General features: G+C 43.9%; 1 protein-coding gene across 13 annotated transcripts in view; it reads right to left on the reverse strand.

Moving 5' to 3' along the window:
• Positions 1-304: 304 nt before the first annotated feature.
• The window catches only part of tcf3a (transcription factor 3a), a 149,650-nt gene continuing 137,238 nt past the window's right edge, over positions 305-12,716 (reverse strand). For 9 of the 13 annotated variants that reach the window (XM_078424210.1, XM_078424211.1, XM_078424203.1 and 6 more), the window contains 2 exons: positions 7,103-7,248; positions 305-2,198 (listed from right to left, as the gene is read on the reverse strand). In XM_078424210.1, coding sequence (XP_078280336.1) covers positions 7,106-7,248 — 143 coding nt within the window. In that variant the 3' untranslated portion in view covers positions 305-2,198; positions 7,103-7,105. Of the gene's footprint in view, positions 2,199-7,102; positions 7,249-10,917; positions 11,142-12,716 lie in introns of all 13 variants that reach the window. The other 4 variants (XM_078424214.1, XM_078424204.1, XM_078424207.1 and 1 more) reach the window with 3 other exon arrangements.

The following is a 12,716-nucleotide window of genomic DNA, read 5'->3' on the forward strand; positions in this document are numbered from 1 at the left end:
ATATCGACTAACATTTTCATTAAAATAACAGGTCATAAATTACCCAATCCATACCAACAAAAGCCGCAAATCTGTTAGTACAAATATATTGCTGGTTGACACTGGAATTACGACACAATTGTATTTAATTCAGATAAATGTACGTTTTTTTGAACTGGGAACATTTTGTTATTTCCGAAAAATAAAAAGTGAAAGACTGCACATTGAATTGACCTTTGAAACAAAAATATACTCGCTAATTTACACAGAGAAAAAGGTAAGGAAACACTTCTTTAAATTTAAGGTAAACCTTTTATTACAATGACGTTGGGTATACAAGATTAAACGGACATTAAAAAGGAGGGGCATTCCTGTTATAAAAATGGCACATTTATTGCTACATTACTGTTATATACATGACAGTTCTCATTAACTACTAAGACAAAAGGAAATGGTTTCAACTACTTTTCTGAATACTCCAGCCAGCTGTTTTGATGCTTGTATAAATACAAAAAAAAACAAGGAACTCGAGGCACTCAGCAACACAATCAGAAATCTAATTGTGCAACATTTAAGTACTGTGTGGATGCTAGAAGAAGCTTTACCTACATGTAGTAAAATAAACTTCTGGAATTGGACATAGAGTAAAAATCTACAAAAAGTAACTTTCGGAATCCAAGACATTTTCAAGATTTATGGTATAAAAGGATCGCTGTTGTGAAAATAAGCCAACTTTTTTCCTTAAATTTCACTTCGTAAGGGTATACTGCAAGTCTTTTCTTAGCAAAAAAAGCACTAGACAAAAAAGAGGCTTTTAATGAAATGTTAGGCACAGGTCATTTTTCATTCCGTTCACATTGCATCACAAGTACAAGAATGAAAAGGCCACATGTAATTATTTTTTTTAAACTATTACATACATCTGCAATACTCAAAATGAGCCGAGAAATGTCACTGCATTATATTCAATGCAGTTCTAGAAATGTCAGGCATTTTTACCCTAAAATGTCAAAAAAAAATTTGTTCATTCAGTCCCAGTTTGCCGTTGCCCATTTTTCCACTTGTTCACATCTTTATTTTTTTTTAAATAAAAAAATGTCAAAAGTACTGTGTGCCTTCTGCTTGGCTGGTGAAAGTCTGCGAATATACGTTCTCAGTGGAAGACTGATTCCGTGTTTTATTTGCAATGGGTTCGTTTCCACAGGTCACACAGGCTGCTGCAGAAATGAATTCAGCTTGACATAATGCAAGCCACAGTTACACAAGTTGCTCACATCCTTATTAGATTCCACAACCATTCCATGTGAATTTTGAAACATTTTGAACATTACATTGTGCAGGAATCTACAAAAAGGTGGAAACTTTTCCCACTCTTGAGTAAGTCCATGACAAATCTATGGTCATACAATACCTAGAATCTGCAGCATTATTTGCTGCAATTTGAAAGACTTTAAAGACCTTTCAAGTTCTGAGTACATACTATGCCCAGCTACCTTAAAAAACTACAATGTAAAGTCTAATAATGCAAAAATATAGTTTTGCTCATTTTACATAAAATAACTCCCTACAAATGAATGGACTAGCTTTTGTAATGCACTCATTATGTTGGCCCTTCAGAGATTTACCTGATCGTAAAGGCAGGGCAAGAGAAGATCTGTAGAATAGTTTGTCTTGTTGGCTTAATAATCCCCTCCCCCAGCCAACTACTAGGGAGACATGGAGTGGGCGCACGTCAATCGAGTAAGACAAATATTACTTTCTGGGAATGCTGAAAACCAACAACATCAAAAGTTTTCTGTTTAAACAATAAGACCAATTGCTTACAAAACAAGCAAAAAAGGACTCTTGAAATTTTGTTCCAAAACAACCTCACATCCTTGTAAGTTTCATTAAAACATACTGGGATTTAACATAAGCTCAGGCACTAATTCCTTTCTTCCACTGTGGGGAAGGTTTTTTTTCCCCTTTTGGGCTGTAGAAAAAAAACCTTTTGCAGCACAGAGATCCAGTACTTCAAATGATATGCATCGACTGTCCTCCTTTTTAGATAGATAAGGCAAATGCACGCGTTCACATTTGCAACTCTGATCCACAAAAGGATTTGTCAGTTTATCATTTCTTTTTTATTTTGGCAGAACAAGGCTTCTTCCTCGAGGAGAAAGATGACAGATGTCACGTCGTTCTTGCTCACCACCTTCAGTTAAACCAGGCAGAGGGAGCTGGAGAAACAAAATGGTAACAGTCAGGTGAACTATCCAGTCTGGAGCATTCTTAAGAGCGGCACGGTAGCGCAGCGGTAGAGTTGCTGCTTTACAGCGAATGCAGCGCCGGAGACTCAGGTTCGATCCTGACTACGGGTGCTGCACTGTAAGGAGTTTGTACCTTCTCCCCGTGACCTGCGTGGGTTTTCTCCGAGATCTTCGGTTTCCTCCCACACTCCAAAGACGTACAGGTATGTAGGTTAATTGGCTGGGTAAATGTAAAAATTGTCCCTAGTGGGTGTAGGATAGTGTTAATGTGCGGGGATCACTGGGCGGCACGGACTTGGAGGGCCGAAAAGGCCTGTTTCCGGCTGTATATATATGATATGATATGATATGAAGACACAAAATGATGGTGTTACTCAAGAGTTTTATTTTTTGGAATAAATCTGCACTAAATAGTCAGCAAGCTGTTGTACGGGATAGTCAGCATGGGTTTGTACGTGGGAGGCTGTGTCTCACAAATCAGATTGAGATTTTTGAAGATGTGACCAAAAAGGTTGATGAGGGCAGAGCTGTGTTGTATAAATGTTGTAAATATGGACTTCAGCAAAGCATTCGACAAGGTTCTGCATGGTAGGCTGCTCTGGAAGGTTAGATCGCATGGGATCCAAGGAGAAAATTGGCGTAATGGAAGGAGGCAGAGGGTGATGGTGGAAGGTTGCTTCTTGCACTGGAAGCCTGTGACTAGTGAGTGGTGTGCCTCAAGGTTCAGTGCTGGGCCCATTACTGTTCGTCATCTACATCAATGATTTGGATGAGAACACACACGTTAAGATTAGCAAGTTTGCAGATGATACCAAAGTGGGCGGTTTCGCAGATAGTGAAGATGGCTGTGAAAGATTGCAGCGGGATCTTGATCGATTGGCCAGGTGGGCAGAGGAATGGTTAATGGAATGTAACGGAGAGAAATGTGAGGTGTTGCATTTTGTGAAGTCTAACATGGGCAAGACCTACACAGTGAGTGGTAGGGTTCAGGGGAGTGTTGTAGAGCAGAGGGATCTAGGAGTGGAGGTGCATGGTTCCTTGAAGGTCGAGTTGCAGGTAGATCGGGTGGTCAAAAAGGCTTTTGGCATATTGGCCTTCATCAGCCAGAGTATTGAGTATAGAAGTTGGGAGGTCAGATTGCAGTTGTAGAAGACGTTGGTGAGACCGCATTTAGAGTATTGTGTTCAGTTCTGGGCACCATGTTATAGGAAAGATATTGTCAAGCTGGAAAGGGTGCAGAGAAGATTTACGAGGATGTTGCCAGGACTAGAGGGTGTGAGCTTTCAGCAGAGGTTGAGTAGGATGGAACTCTATTCCTTGAAGCGCAGGAGGATGAGGGGTGATCTTATAGAGGTGTATAAGCTCATGAGAGGAATAGATCGGGTAGATGCAGTCTCTTGCCCACAGTAGGTGAATCTGGGATAGATATATCAGAGGACATAGGTTTAAGGTGAAGGGGAAAAGATTTAATAGGAATCTGAGGGGTAACTTTTTCACACAAAGGATGGTAGGTGTAGGGAACAAGCTGCTAGAGGAGGTAGTTGAGGCTGGGACTATCCCAATATTTAAGAAACAGTCAGACAGGTACATGGATAGGACAGGTTTGGATGGATATGGACCAAATGAGGGCAGGTGGGACCAGTGTAGCTGGGACATGTTGGGTCGAAGGGCTGGCTTCCACATTGTGTCACTCAATGACTCAAAATGCTTTGCGTGCTCAAGATAGTTGCAACTATCTTCCACACTGTTTATTTAATCTCCAGGATTTACATAGTCAGGAAAAATAGACAAACACCCAAAATACTGGCAAAAATGGTTTGGGGGGGGGGGGGGGGGGAAAGAGGGCTGTTATCATGCGCCTGTAAGACACAAGGTGCAGGAATAACTCAGCGTGTCAGGCAGCATCCCTGGAGAACGTGGATAGGTAGTGCTTTGGTCAGGATCCTTGTTTAGAATTCTTAGCAATTCATTCATAGCCAAGAGCAAAATTTTAGTTTTAGTTTAGAGATACAGCATGGAAACAGGCCCTTTGGCCCACCGAGTCAATGCTGACCATCTATCACAGATTGTACAGTGCCCTCCATAATTTTGGGACAAATACCCATCATATATTTATTTGCCTCTGTACTCCACAATTTGAGATTTGTAATAGAAAAAAAAAATCGCATGTGGTTAAAGTGCACAGTCAGATTTTAAAGGCCATTTTTATACATTTCGGTTTCACTGTGTAGAAATTACAGCAGTGTTTATACATAGTCCCCCTATTTCAGGGCAACATAATGTTTGGGGCACAGCAATGTCATGTAAATTAAAGTAGTCATGTTTAGTATTTTGTTGCATATCCTTTGCATGCAGTGACTGCTTGAAGTCTGCGATTCATAGACATGACAGTTCCTTTGGTGATGCTCTGCCAGGCTTGTATTGCAGCCATCTTTAGCCTATGCTTGTTTTGGGGGCTAGTCCCCTTCAGTTTTCTCTTCAACATATAAAAGGCATGCTCAATTGGGTTCAGATCGGGTGATTGACTTGACCACTCAAGAATTGACCATTTTTTAAGCGTTGAAAAACTTCTTTGTTGCTTTAGCAGTATGTTTGGGATCATTGTTTTGCTGTAGAATGAACCGCCGGCCAATTAATTTTGAGGCATTTGTTTGAACTTGAGCAGATAGGATGTGTCTATACACTTCAGAATTTATTATGTTACTACCATCAGCAGTTATATCGTCAATGAAGATAAGTGAGCCAGTACCTTCAGCAGCCATACATGCCCAGGCCATAACACCCCCACCACCGTGTTTCACAGATGAGGTGGTATGCTTTAGATCTTGAGGAGTTCCTTCTCTCCTCTATACTTTGCTCATGCCATCACTCTGATATAAGTTAATCTTCGTCTCATCTGTCCACAAGACCTTTTTCCAGAACTGTGGTTGCTCTTTTAAGTACTTCTTCGTAAACTGTAACCTGGCCATCCTATTTTTGTGGCTAACCAGTGGTTTGCATCTTGCAGTGTAGCCTCTGTATTTCTGTTCATGAAGTCTTCTGCATACAGTGGTCATAGACAAATCCACACCCGACTCCTAAAGTGTGTTTCTGATCTGTCGGACAGGTGTTTGGGGATTTTTCTTTATTAGAGAGAGAATTCTTCTGTCATCAGCTGTGGAGGTCATCCTTGGCCTGCCAGTCCCTTTGCAGTTAGTAAGTTCACCAGTGCTCTCTTTCTTCTTAATGATGTTCCAAGCAGTTGTTTTTGGTAAGCCTAAGGTTTGGCTGATGTCTCCAACAGTTTTATTCTTGTTTCTCAGTCTCATAATGGGATCTTTCACTTTCATTGGCACAACTTTGGTCCTCATGTTGAGAAACAGCAATAAAAGTTTTCAAAGGTGATGGAAAGACTGGAGGAAAGACTAGGTGCTGAGAGCTCTCTTATACCTCCATTAAGTAGGCATTTAAACACACCTGAGCAATTACAAACACCTGTGAAGCCATGTGTCCCAAACATTATGGTGCCCTGAAATGGGAGGGACTATGTATAAACACAGCTGTAATTTCTACATGGTGAAACCAAAATGTATAAAAATGGCCTTTAATAAAATCTGACAATGTGCACTTTAACCACGTGATTTTTTTCTTTTCCAAATCTCAAATTGTAGAGTACAGAGGCAAATAAATAAATGATGGGTCTTTGTTCCAAACATTATGGAGGGCACTGTATGTTATCCAACTTTCTCATCCACTGCCTGCAGGGCGAATCGAGTGCTGTATAATTTTACATGCAGAGGAGCAAACCTGGGTGGTTTGTTGGTATAGTAATTAGTGCTGCTGCCTCCCTGCTCCATGGGTTCAGGCTTGGTCCTAACCTCAGGTACAGGGAAGTGGGACTGCTCTCCTGGGAACAGATATAGACTCTACAGGGCAAATGGCTTCCTTTGTCATTACAGGCAGAAGATACAATTAACTTATTTTGGCAGCACATCCGTTTAATGAATCTTGGGGAGATAGTCCAAGAGTTATTTTTCACGTGCACAAACGTTTAACCAGAGTAAGGGAATCAAGAACCAGAGAACATAGTTTTAAGGTGCAGGGGGAAAGATTTAATGGGAACCCGAGGAGCAACTTCAGGTTTATTCTTGTCATGTGTACAGAGGTTGAGCAAGGTGGTTTGTTTTGCATGCTATCCAATCAAATCAGATATTATACATGAATAATATCAATCCAAACTCAGCAAGCGAAGGGGAATATACAGAGTGCAGAATATAGCATTGTGCTGCATCAGAGGCCAAGTTCAGTGTTTGCAATGGGGTAGAAGTGAAACTTTTGTACTCCGAGGGTGATGGGTGTATGGAACGAGCTGCCAGCGGAGGTAGTTGATACAGGAACGAAAACAGCATTTAAAAGACACTTGGACAGGGACATGGAAAGGAACAGTCTAGAGGAAAAGGAGCCAAATGGAACTTAGATGTGGCATCCGCGTGAACATTTAAAAGTTGGGCCGAAGGGCCCGCTTCCATGCTGTACAACTCTTTGACTGACCCCGCCTAGCATTAGCAAGATGCACCACCCTAAGCAGGCAACATGACAATCAGCTGAATTTTCTAACATTTTTAATTTTCTGACAGGGGCCATTAAATTAACAATCTAAACTGGGAGGCAGGACAGTTTTTCTTCCTGCCACTCCCAGAGACAGACTGATGTATTCGATTATCCAAGATTCACCTATTGATGATGTACAATTATTCAATGCCACTAAAGGTGCTCTTTAGCACGCAGGTTTGTATAATGTGTAAAACGAAGCTAGCCTCCAAACTGTTCCAGCAGCTTTACTTCACTTATAAAGAAGGTGTTTATGGTTGACATTCTACTGATTGATATTTTACCTCCTACATGTGGCTCACTGCATTGTGATCATCTCCCATACCAGAGTGTGCAGCCGACAGGGGCAGAGGCTGTTCTCCCACCACCGCTGATACCTTCTCCTCTTCCCTTCGTTTAAGGCAGGCAGCTTTAGGATTCAAATTACGTTCTGCAGACGACGTAGCAGAGAGACAAAGAAAATTGTAAAACTCAAACCATTCATTAAAAACAATAGAAATATCTAGAGAGTAACGCTTGGCTATGTCCTTCAACACAATCTATTTGCTTTTACAACATTAAATTCGGACGAATATTTAAATAAAACAAAGTTAGGACTGTACACACAATGACAGAATTCCTTTGGATTGAAAAAAGGAAATGTTACAGCGTACCTTTGAGAAATTAAACAGTTGTTCTTTACAGTATGTATGGGGGGGCTTCATATTCAGGAACAAGGTTCCTGCCTAAAAATATTGTACCGGCTCAAAGATTGATAACATGGGCTATTTTTAAAATCTTTTTCTTTACTGCAATGTGATAATTTTAAAGACCAGGATAAGTGGCAAGAACAAGCTACTATGGTTAATACCTTTGGTTCCCTTTGTGGGGGCAGGCAGTCCAATTCTTAAACTCTAAACCTTCTCTTTAAATATAACTCTTGTGGAGAAGTCTCCCGTCCAACTGGGCTGACTAACACTTTCAACTGCTCCAAGTACAACACCAGTTTCCCCATTCGCCCAGAAGTTCTCCATTTTACTTTCTCTGCTGCAGATGCTGCAGTGGTTGACTTGGCCATGAAGCCCAGAGATTGCTGCTATTACTGTGGGTATTTTAGAGATTAGCTTGTGGGAATTGTGGGCACATCACCCAGTGGGCCTGCTGTCAGGTATGGAAACTCGGACAACGATAGACAAAGTCCTAGTGGGGGGGAAGAGGGGGATGCTTATACCAGCCACGGCATGTTAATCAGATTAACTAAGGATCAACAAGGTGTGGTGATACCATGGTCTTTAACTGTTGGCTACTAAAGGTGGTCTTTTTATGTAAGGCAAGGGTGGAGAGCCTGTCCACTCCCATCCGTCTCTGCCTGATCAATACAGCCTGATGATTTTAAAACATGATGATGCAGCATGGAAACAGGCCCTCCAGCCCAGTGAGTCCACGTCAACCATCGATCACCCCTTCACATTCGTTCTATGTTATTTTGCTTTCTCATCCACTCTCCCTACACACTAGGGATAATTTACAGAGGACAATTAACCTGGTTGACAGTGCACAGTGGTGCAGCTGGTAGAGCTGCTGCCTCTCAACCCCAGAGACTTGGGTTCGATCCTGATCTCAGGTGTTGCCTGTGTGGAGTTTGCAGGGTTTCCCCGTGGTCGCGCGGCGTGCATCTGGGTGCTTCGGTTTGTTCCCACATCCCAAAGACCGCGTGTTTCTAGGTTAGTTGGCCTCTGTAAATGGCCCCTAAAGTGTATGGAGTGGATGGGAAAGTGGGAATGGGTGATCGATGGTCAGTGTGGACTCGTTGGGCAGAAGGGTCTGTTTCTAACTCATGAAACTCATTCACTGTGGAATAATAGTTTCAATAATAAAATTGGAAATGCTGGAAATATTCAGGCCGGGCATTATCTTTGACCTGAAATGTTAAAAGTTTATCTTCCCGCAGATGCAGACTGACCTGCTGAGCATTTTTAGGATTTTCTGTTTTTATTTTAGATTTTCAGCATCTGCAGCGTTCATTTTTGATTTTCAAATATTTTCAATAGTTTTTTTTTTCAGCAAGAACAATGCATAAATGTGCACTTTAAATGACACAGACTCTGAATTTGCCTTTCCAACTACGCAGATGATCATCATCATATCATCATATATATACACAGCCGGAAACAGGCCTTTTCGGCCCTCCAAGTCCGTGCCGCCCAGCGATCCCCGTACATTAACACTATCCTACACCCACTAGGGACAATTTTTACATTTACCCAGCCAATTAACCTACATACCTGTACGTCTTTGGAGTGTGGGAGGAAACCGAAGATCTCGGAGAAAACCCACGCAGGTCACGGGGAGAACGTACAAACTCCTTACAGTGCAGCACCTGTAGTCAGGATCGAACCCGAGTCTCCGGCGCTGCATTCGCTGTAAAGCAGCAACTCTACCGCTGCGCTACCGTGCCGCCCATGATGCTAGATGATGCTTTCATTTTCAAGGACGCAAAGGACAGTGAACGGCGACAGCTTTGTGGTCATGTTAAAGTGAACATTCCCAGCCAATAGACCATTGAGTTGCTAAATGCTGATATCCTGACCCACCAGCATCAATGAAACGTATTTTTAAAAAACCCGGTAATTGACCATTCTATATACCAAAACTCTCGTTTGTTTGTTTGTTCCTGAACTACAGCCAAAATGGTACATGATAGCGCAACAATTTTAGGCCAATCTTACTGTCATCCCTTTGGTGTTAATGGAAGAGGTTTTTATTGAAATTGGTGTTATATTTTTAAAGTTATTCACATTTTAAAATTTAAATCTATCTCCTAGGGAGGGGGGGGGAGAGGGGGAAGGAGAGGGGAGGGGGGGGAAGGAGAGGGGAGGGGGGGAAGGAGAGGGGAGGGGGGGAAGGAGGGGAAGGAGAGGGGAGGGGGAAGGAGAGGGAGGGGGAAGGAGAGGGGAGGGGGAAGGAGAGGGGAGGGGGAAGGAGAGGGAGGGGGAAGGAGAGGGAGGGGGAAGGAGGGGGAGGGGGAAGGAGAGGGAGGGGAAGGAGAGGGAGGGGGAAGGAGAGGGGAGGGGGAAGGAGAGGGAGGGGGAAGGAGAGGGAGGGGGAAGGAGGGGAGGGGGAAGGAGAGGGAGGGGGAAGGAGAGGGGAGGGGGAAGGAGAGGGGAGGGGGAAGGGGGAAGGAGAAGGGAGGGGGAAGGAGAGGGGAGGGGGAAGGAGAGGGGAGGGGGAAGGAGAGGGGAGGGGGAAGGAGAGGGGAGGGGGAAGGAGAGGGGAGGGGGAAGGAGAGGGGAGGGGGAAGGAGAGGGGAGGGGGAAGGAGAGGGGAGGGGGAAGGAGAGGGGAGGGTAAGGAGAGGGGAGGGGAAGGAGAGGGGAGGGGGAAGGAGAGGGGAGGGGGAAGGGGGAAGGGGGAAGGAGAGGGGAGGGGGAAGGAGAGGGGAGAGGAGAGGGGAGGGGGAAGGAGAGGGGAGGGGGAAGGAGAGGGGAGGGGGAAGGAGAGGGGAGGGGGAAGGAGAGGGGAGGGGGAAGGAGAGGGGAGGGGGGAGGGGGAAGGGGAAGGAGAGGGGAGGGGGAAGGAGAGGGGAGGGGGAAGGAGAGGGGAGGGGGAAGGAGAGGGGAGGGGGAAGGAGAGGGGAGGGGGAAGGAGAGGGGAGGGGGAAGGAGAGGGGAGGGGGAAGGAGAGGGGAGGGGGAAGGAGAGGGGAGGGGGAAGGAGAGGGGAGGGGGAAGGAGAGGGGGAAGGAGAGGGGAGGGGGAAGGAGAGGGGAGGGGGAAGGAGAGGGGAGGGGGAAGGAGAGGGGAGGGGGAAGGGGAAGGAGAGGGGAGGGGGAAGGAGAGGGGAGGGGGAAGGAGAGGGGAGGGGGAAGGAGAGGGGAGGGGGAAGGAGAGGGTGCTGCACCAATGCAGGAGAGGTTTGGGTCCAATGGGTCCACTTGGTCTAGTATTTAAATAAAATCAGTACAATTCACATCACATTTGACTTGTTAATTCACAAATTCATTTTCAATATGTAGGTCACCTGTGTTTCACTGTTCCTCATGCAGTTGATTGGAAAGAAGGTTGAACATGGAAGGAACAGTCAGTATTTGCCCTGGGTACAATGTTAGTTGCTGTACACTACCTCGTACTTGATGCTCAAGGCTGAGAATGACTTGGACGGCCTGATGCAGGATGATCAGTTTGGTCTGAGCTTTATCAGTGTTTAAGTGGAGCTGACACATGCGGCCCAACTCTTTGAAAGCATCATTGTGGTTTCTGATGCGGATTCTCTCTCTGACATTATTTGCCATTCGCCTTTCGCGATCCTTCACCTCTTTCTCTTCGCCTGTAAAGCCTTCATCAGTACTGCAGGGTTTATAGTGCCAACAAGTGTTAGTTAGGGATGGCATTTAACACTAAAAGCCATATTCCCTCTGTAGTGCATAACGATTCTATCAAATCTCAACAGTATAGAGTACCTTCACAAATTTAAAATAGGTGCCAAATTTGTTTTAATAAAATCAGTTTGTACTTCTGAATTTGTTATCATTGGTAGAGTGAGGCAGACTACCACAAAACCTTGATAGATTAAATATAACAAATAGCCAATTAAACAGGTATCGTGGCTTACAGCAAACTACCACACCCAGAGTAAACTGCTAAGAGATGGGTACAGGAGAGTACATAATTCTGATTAAAGAGTTCCAATTCCGTGCTCAGATTGCATGTTAGTAATTATCTGGCTTTATAACTTATAAAGCAAAAAGCAATGGGATATATTCTCAACTAGTTTCTGTGATAGTTGAGACCTTTCGCAAACTTCTAGAATCAATCCAAAATGATGCAGATTTGGCAAAAGGTTTTTTTTTTAAACCATATAGCATGTTTAAAATTTTAATTCTCTTTAAAATGCAAGACAGTCACAAACAGCACTTTAAACAGCTGCCTTATGCACTTTACAATCCTGATGTGCCATTCAGATATGAATTTTTCGTTGTTACCAATGCTCTGCCAAATGTATTTTTTGTTAGAAATTTGTCCAAAACAATCTAGCATCATTGAAAGCTTCAATATTTCACAATAGCTAAACCTAACTTTTGATCAATTTAAGATATATCAATTAAGCATGTCCTTAATATCTATATAAAATGTTTCACAGGGAATGCTTGCCCACTCAAATTTATTTGCCTTTAAACCTTTTTGTATTTGTCAAGTTTCACTATTTGACGTTGATAGTGTTTTTGTTTGTACTCACATTTCCTCTCTCATCTTATGCTCTTTGGTTGCTCGTAATCACCACGGTGACAAACTCTGTCACTGTGCTTTCCTACATCTGAATGTTAGAATTGCTGTTGATTTGCCACTGTGTGCAAAATGAGGCCAACTAGGAATTCTCTCTCACCTTTACTGCCCAGGATCGCTTGAGGCGGACTTTTATCATTCACCCAGAATCAGAACTTGGGCAAAAAAAAAAAAACTGTTGGAGGATCTCAATGGTGTCAGGCGGCATCCATGGTGGGAAATGGACAGTTGACGTTGAAGGTTGGGACACTTTTCTTCATTCTAGAGTTGGAGGAAAGCTGGAAGATATAAGCGAGGGGAGGGGGTGGGGTCGGAGCTGGAAAGTGATCCGTGGATCCAGGCAAGGAGGAGTTGATTGGAAGACTAGTCCAATGCGAGAGCGGAGGGTGGAGATAGCAAACGAGGTGATCAGTGGAGAAGATAAAAGGAGCAAACGGTAGAATCTGAGAAGGAAAGTGGGGAGTGGAAGGAAAATTGGGAGTGAAATGGGGGGGGGTGTTATTCCACCTCTGACTTGCCAGCTCTCGACCCACCCTTTTCCTTCACCCTTTCTACCAGCCACCTCTCTTTACTCCATCCGCCTGAAGAAAGATCCTGACCGGAAATGACACCTGTCCACTTCCCTCCACAGATGCTGCC

This window comes from Rhinoraja longicauda, chromosome 28, assembly GCF_053455715.1.
Source record: "Rhinoraja longicauda isolate Sanriku21f chromosome 28, sRhiLon1.1, whole genome shotgun sequence".
Lineage (NCBI taxonomy): Eukaryota > Metazoa > Chordata > Chondrichthyes > Rajiformes > Arhynchobatidae > Rhinoraja > Rhinoraja longicauda.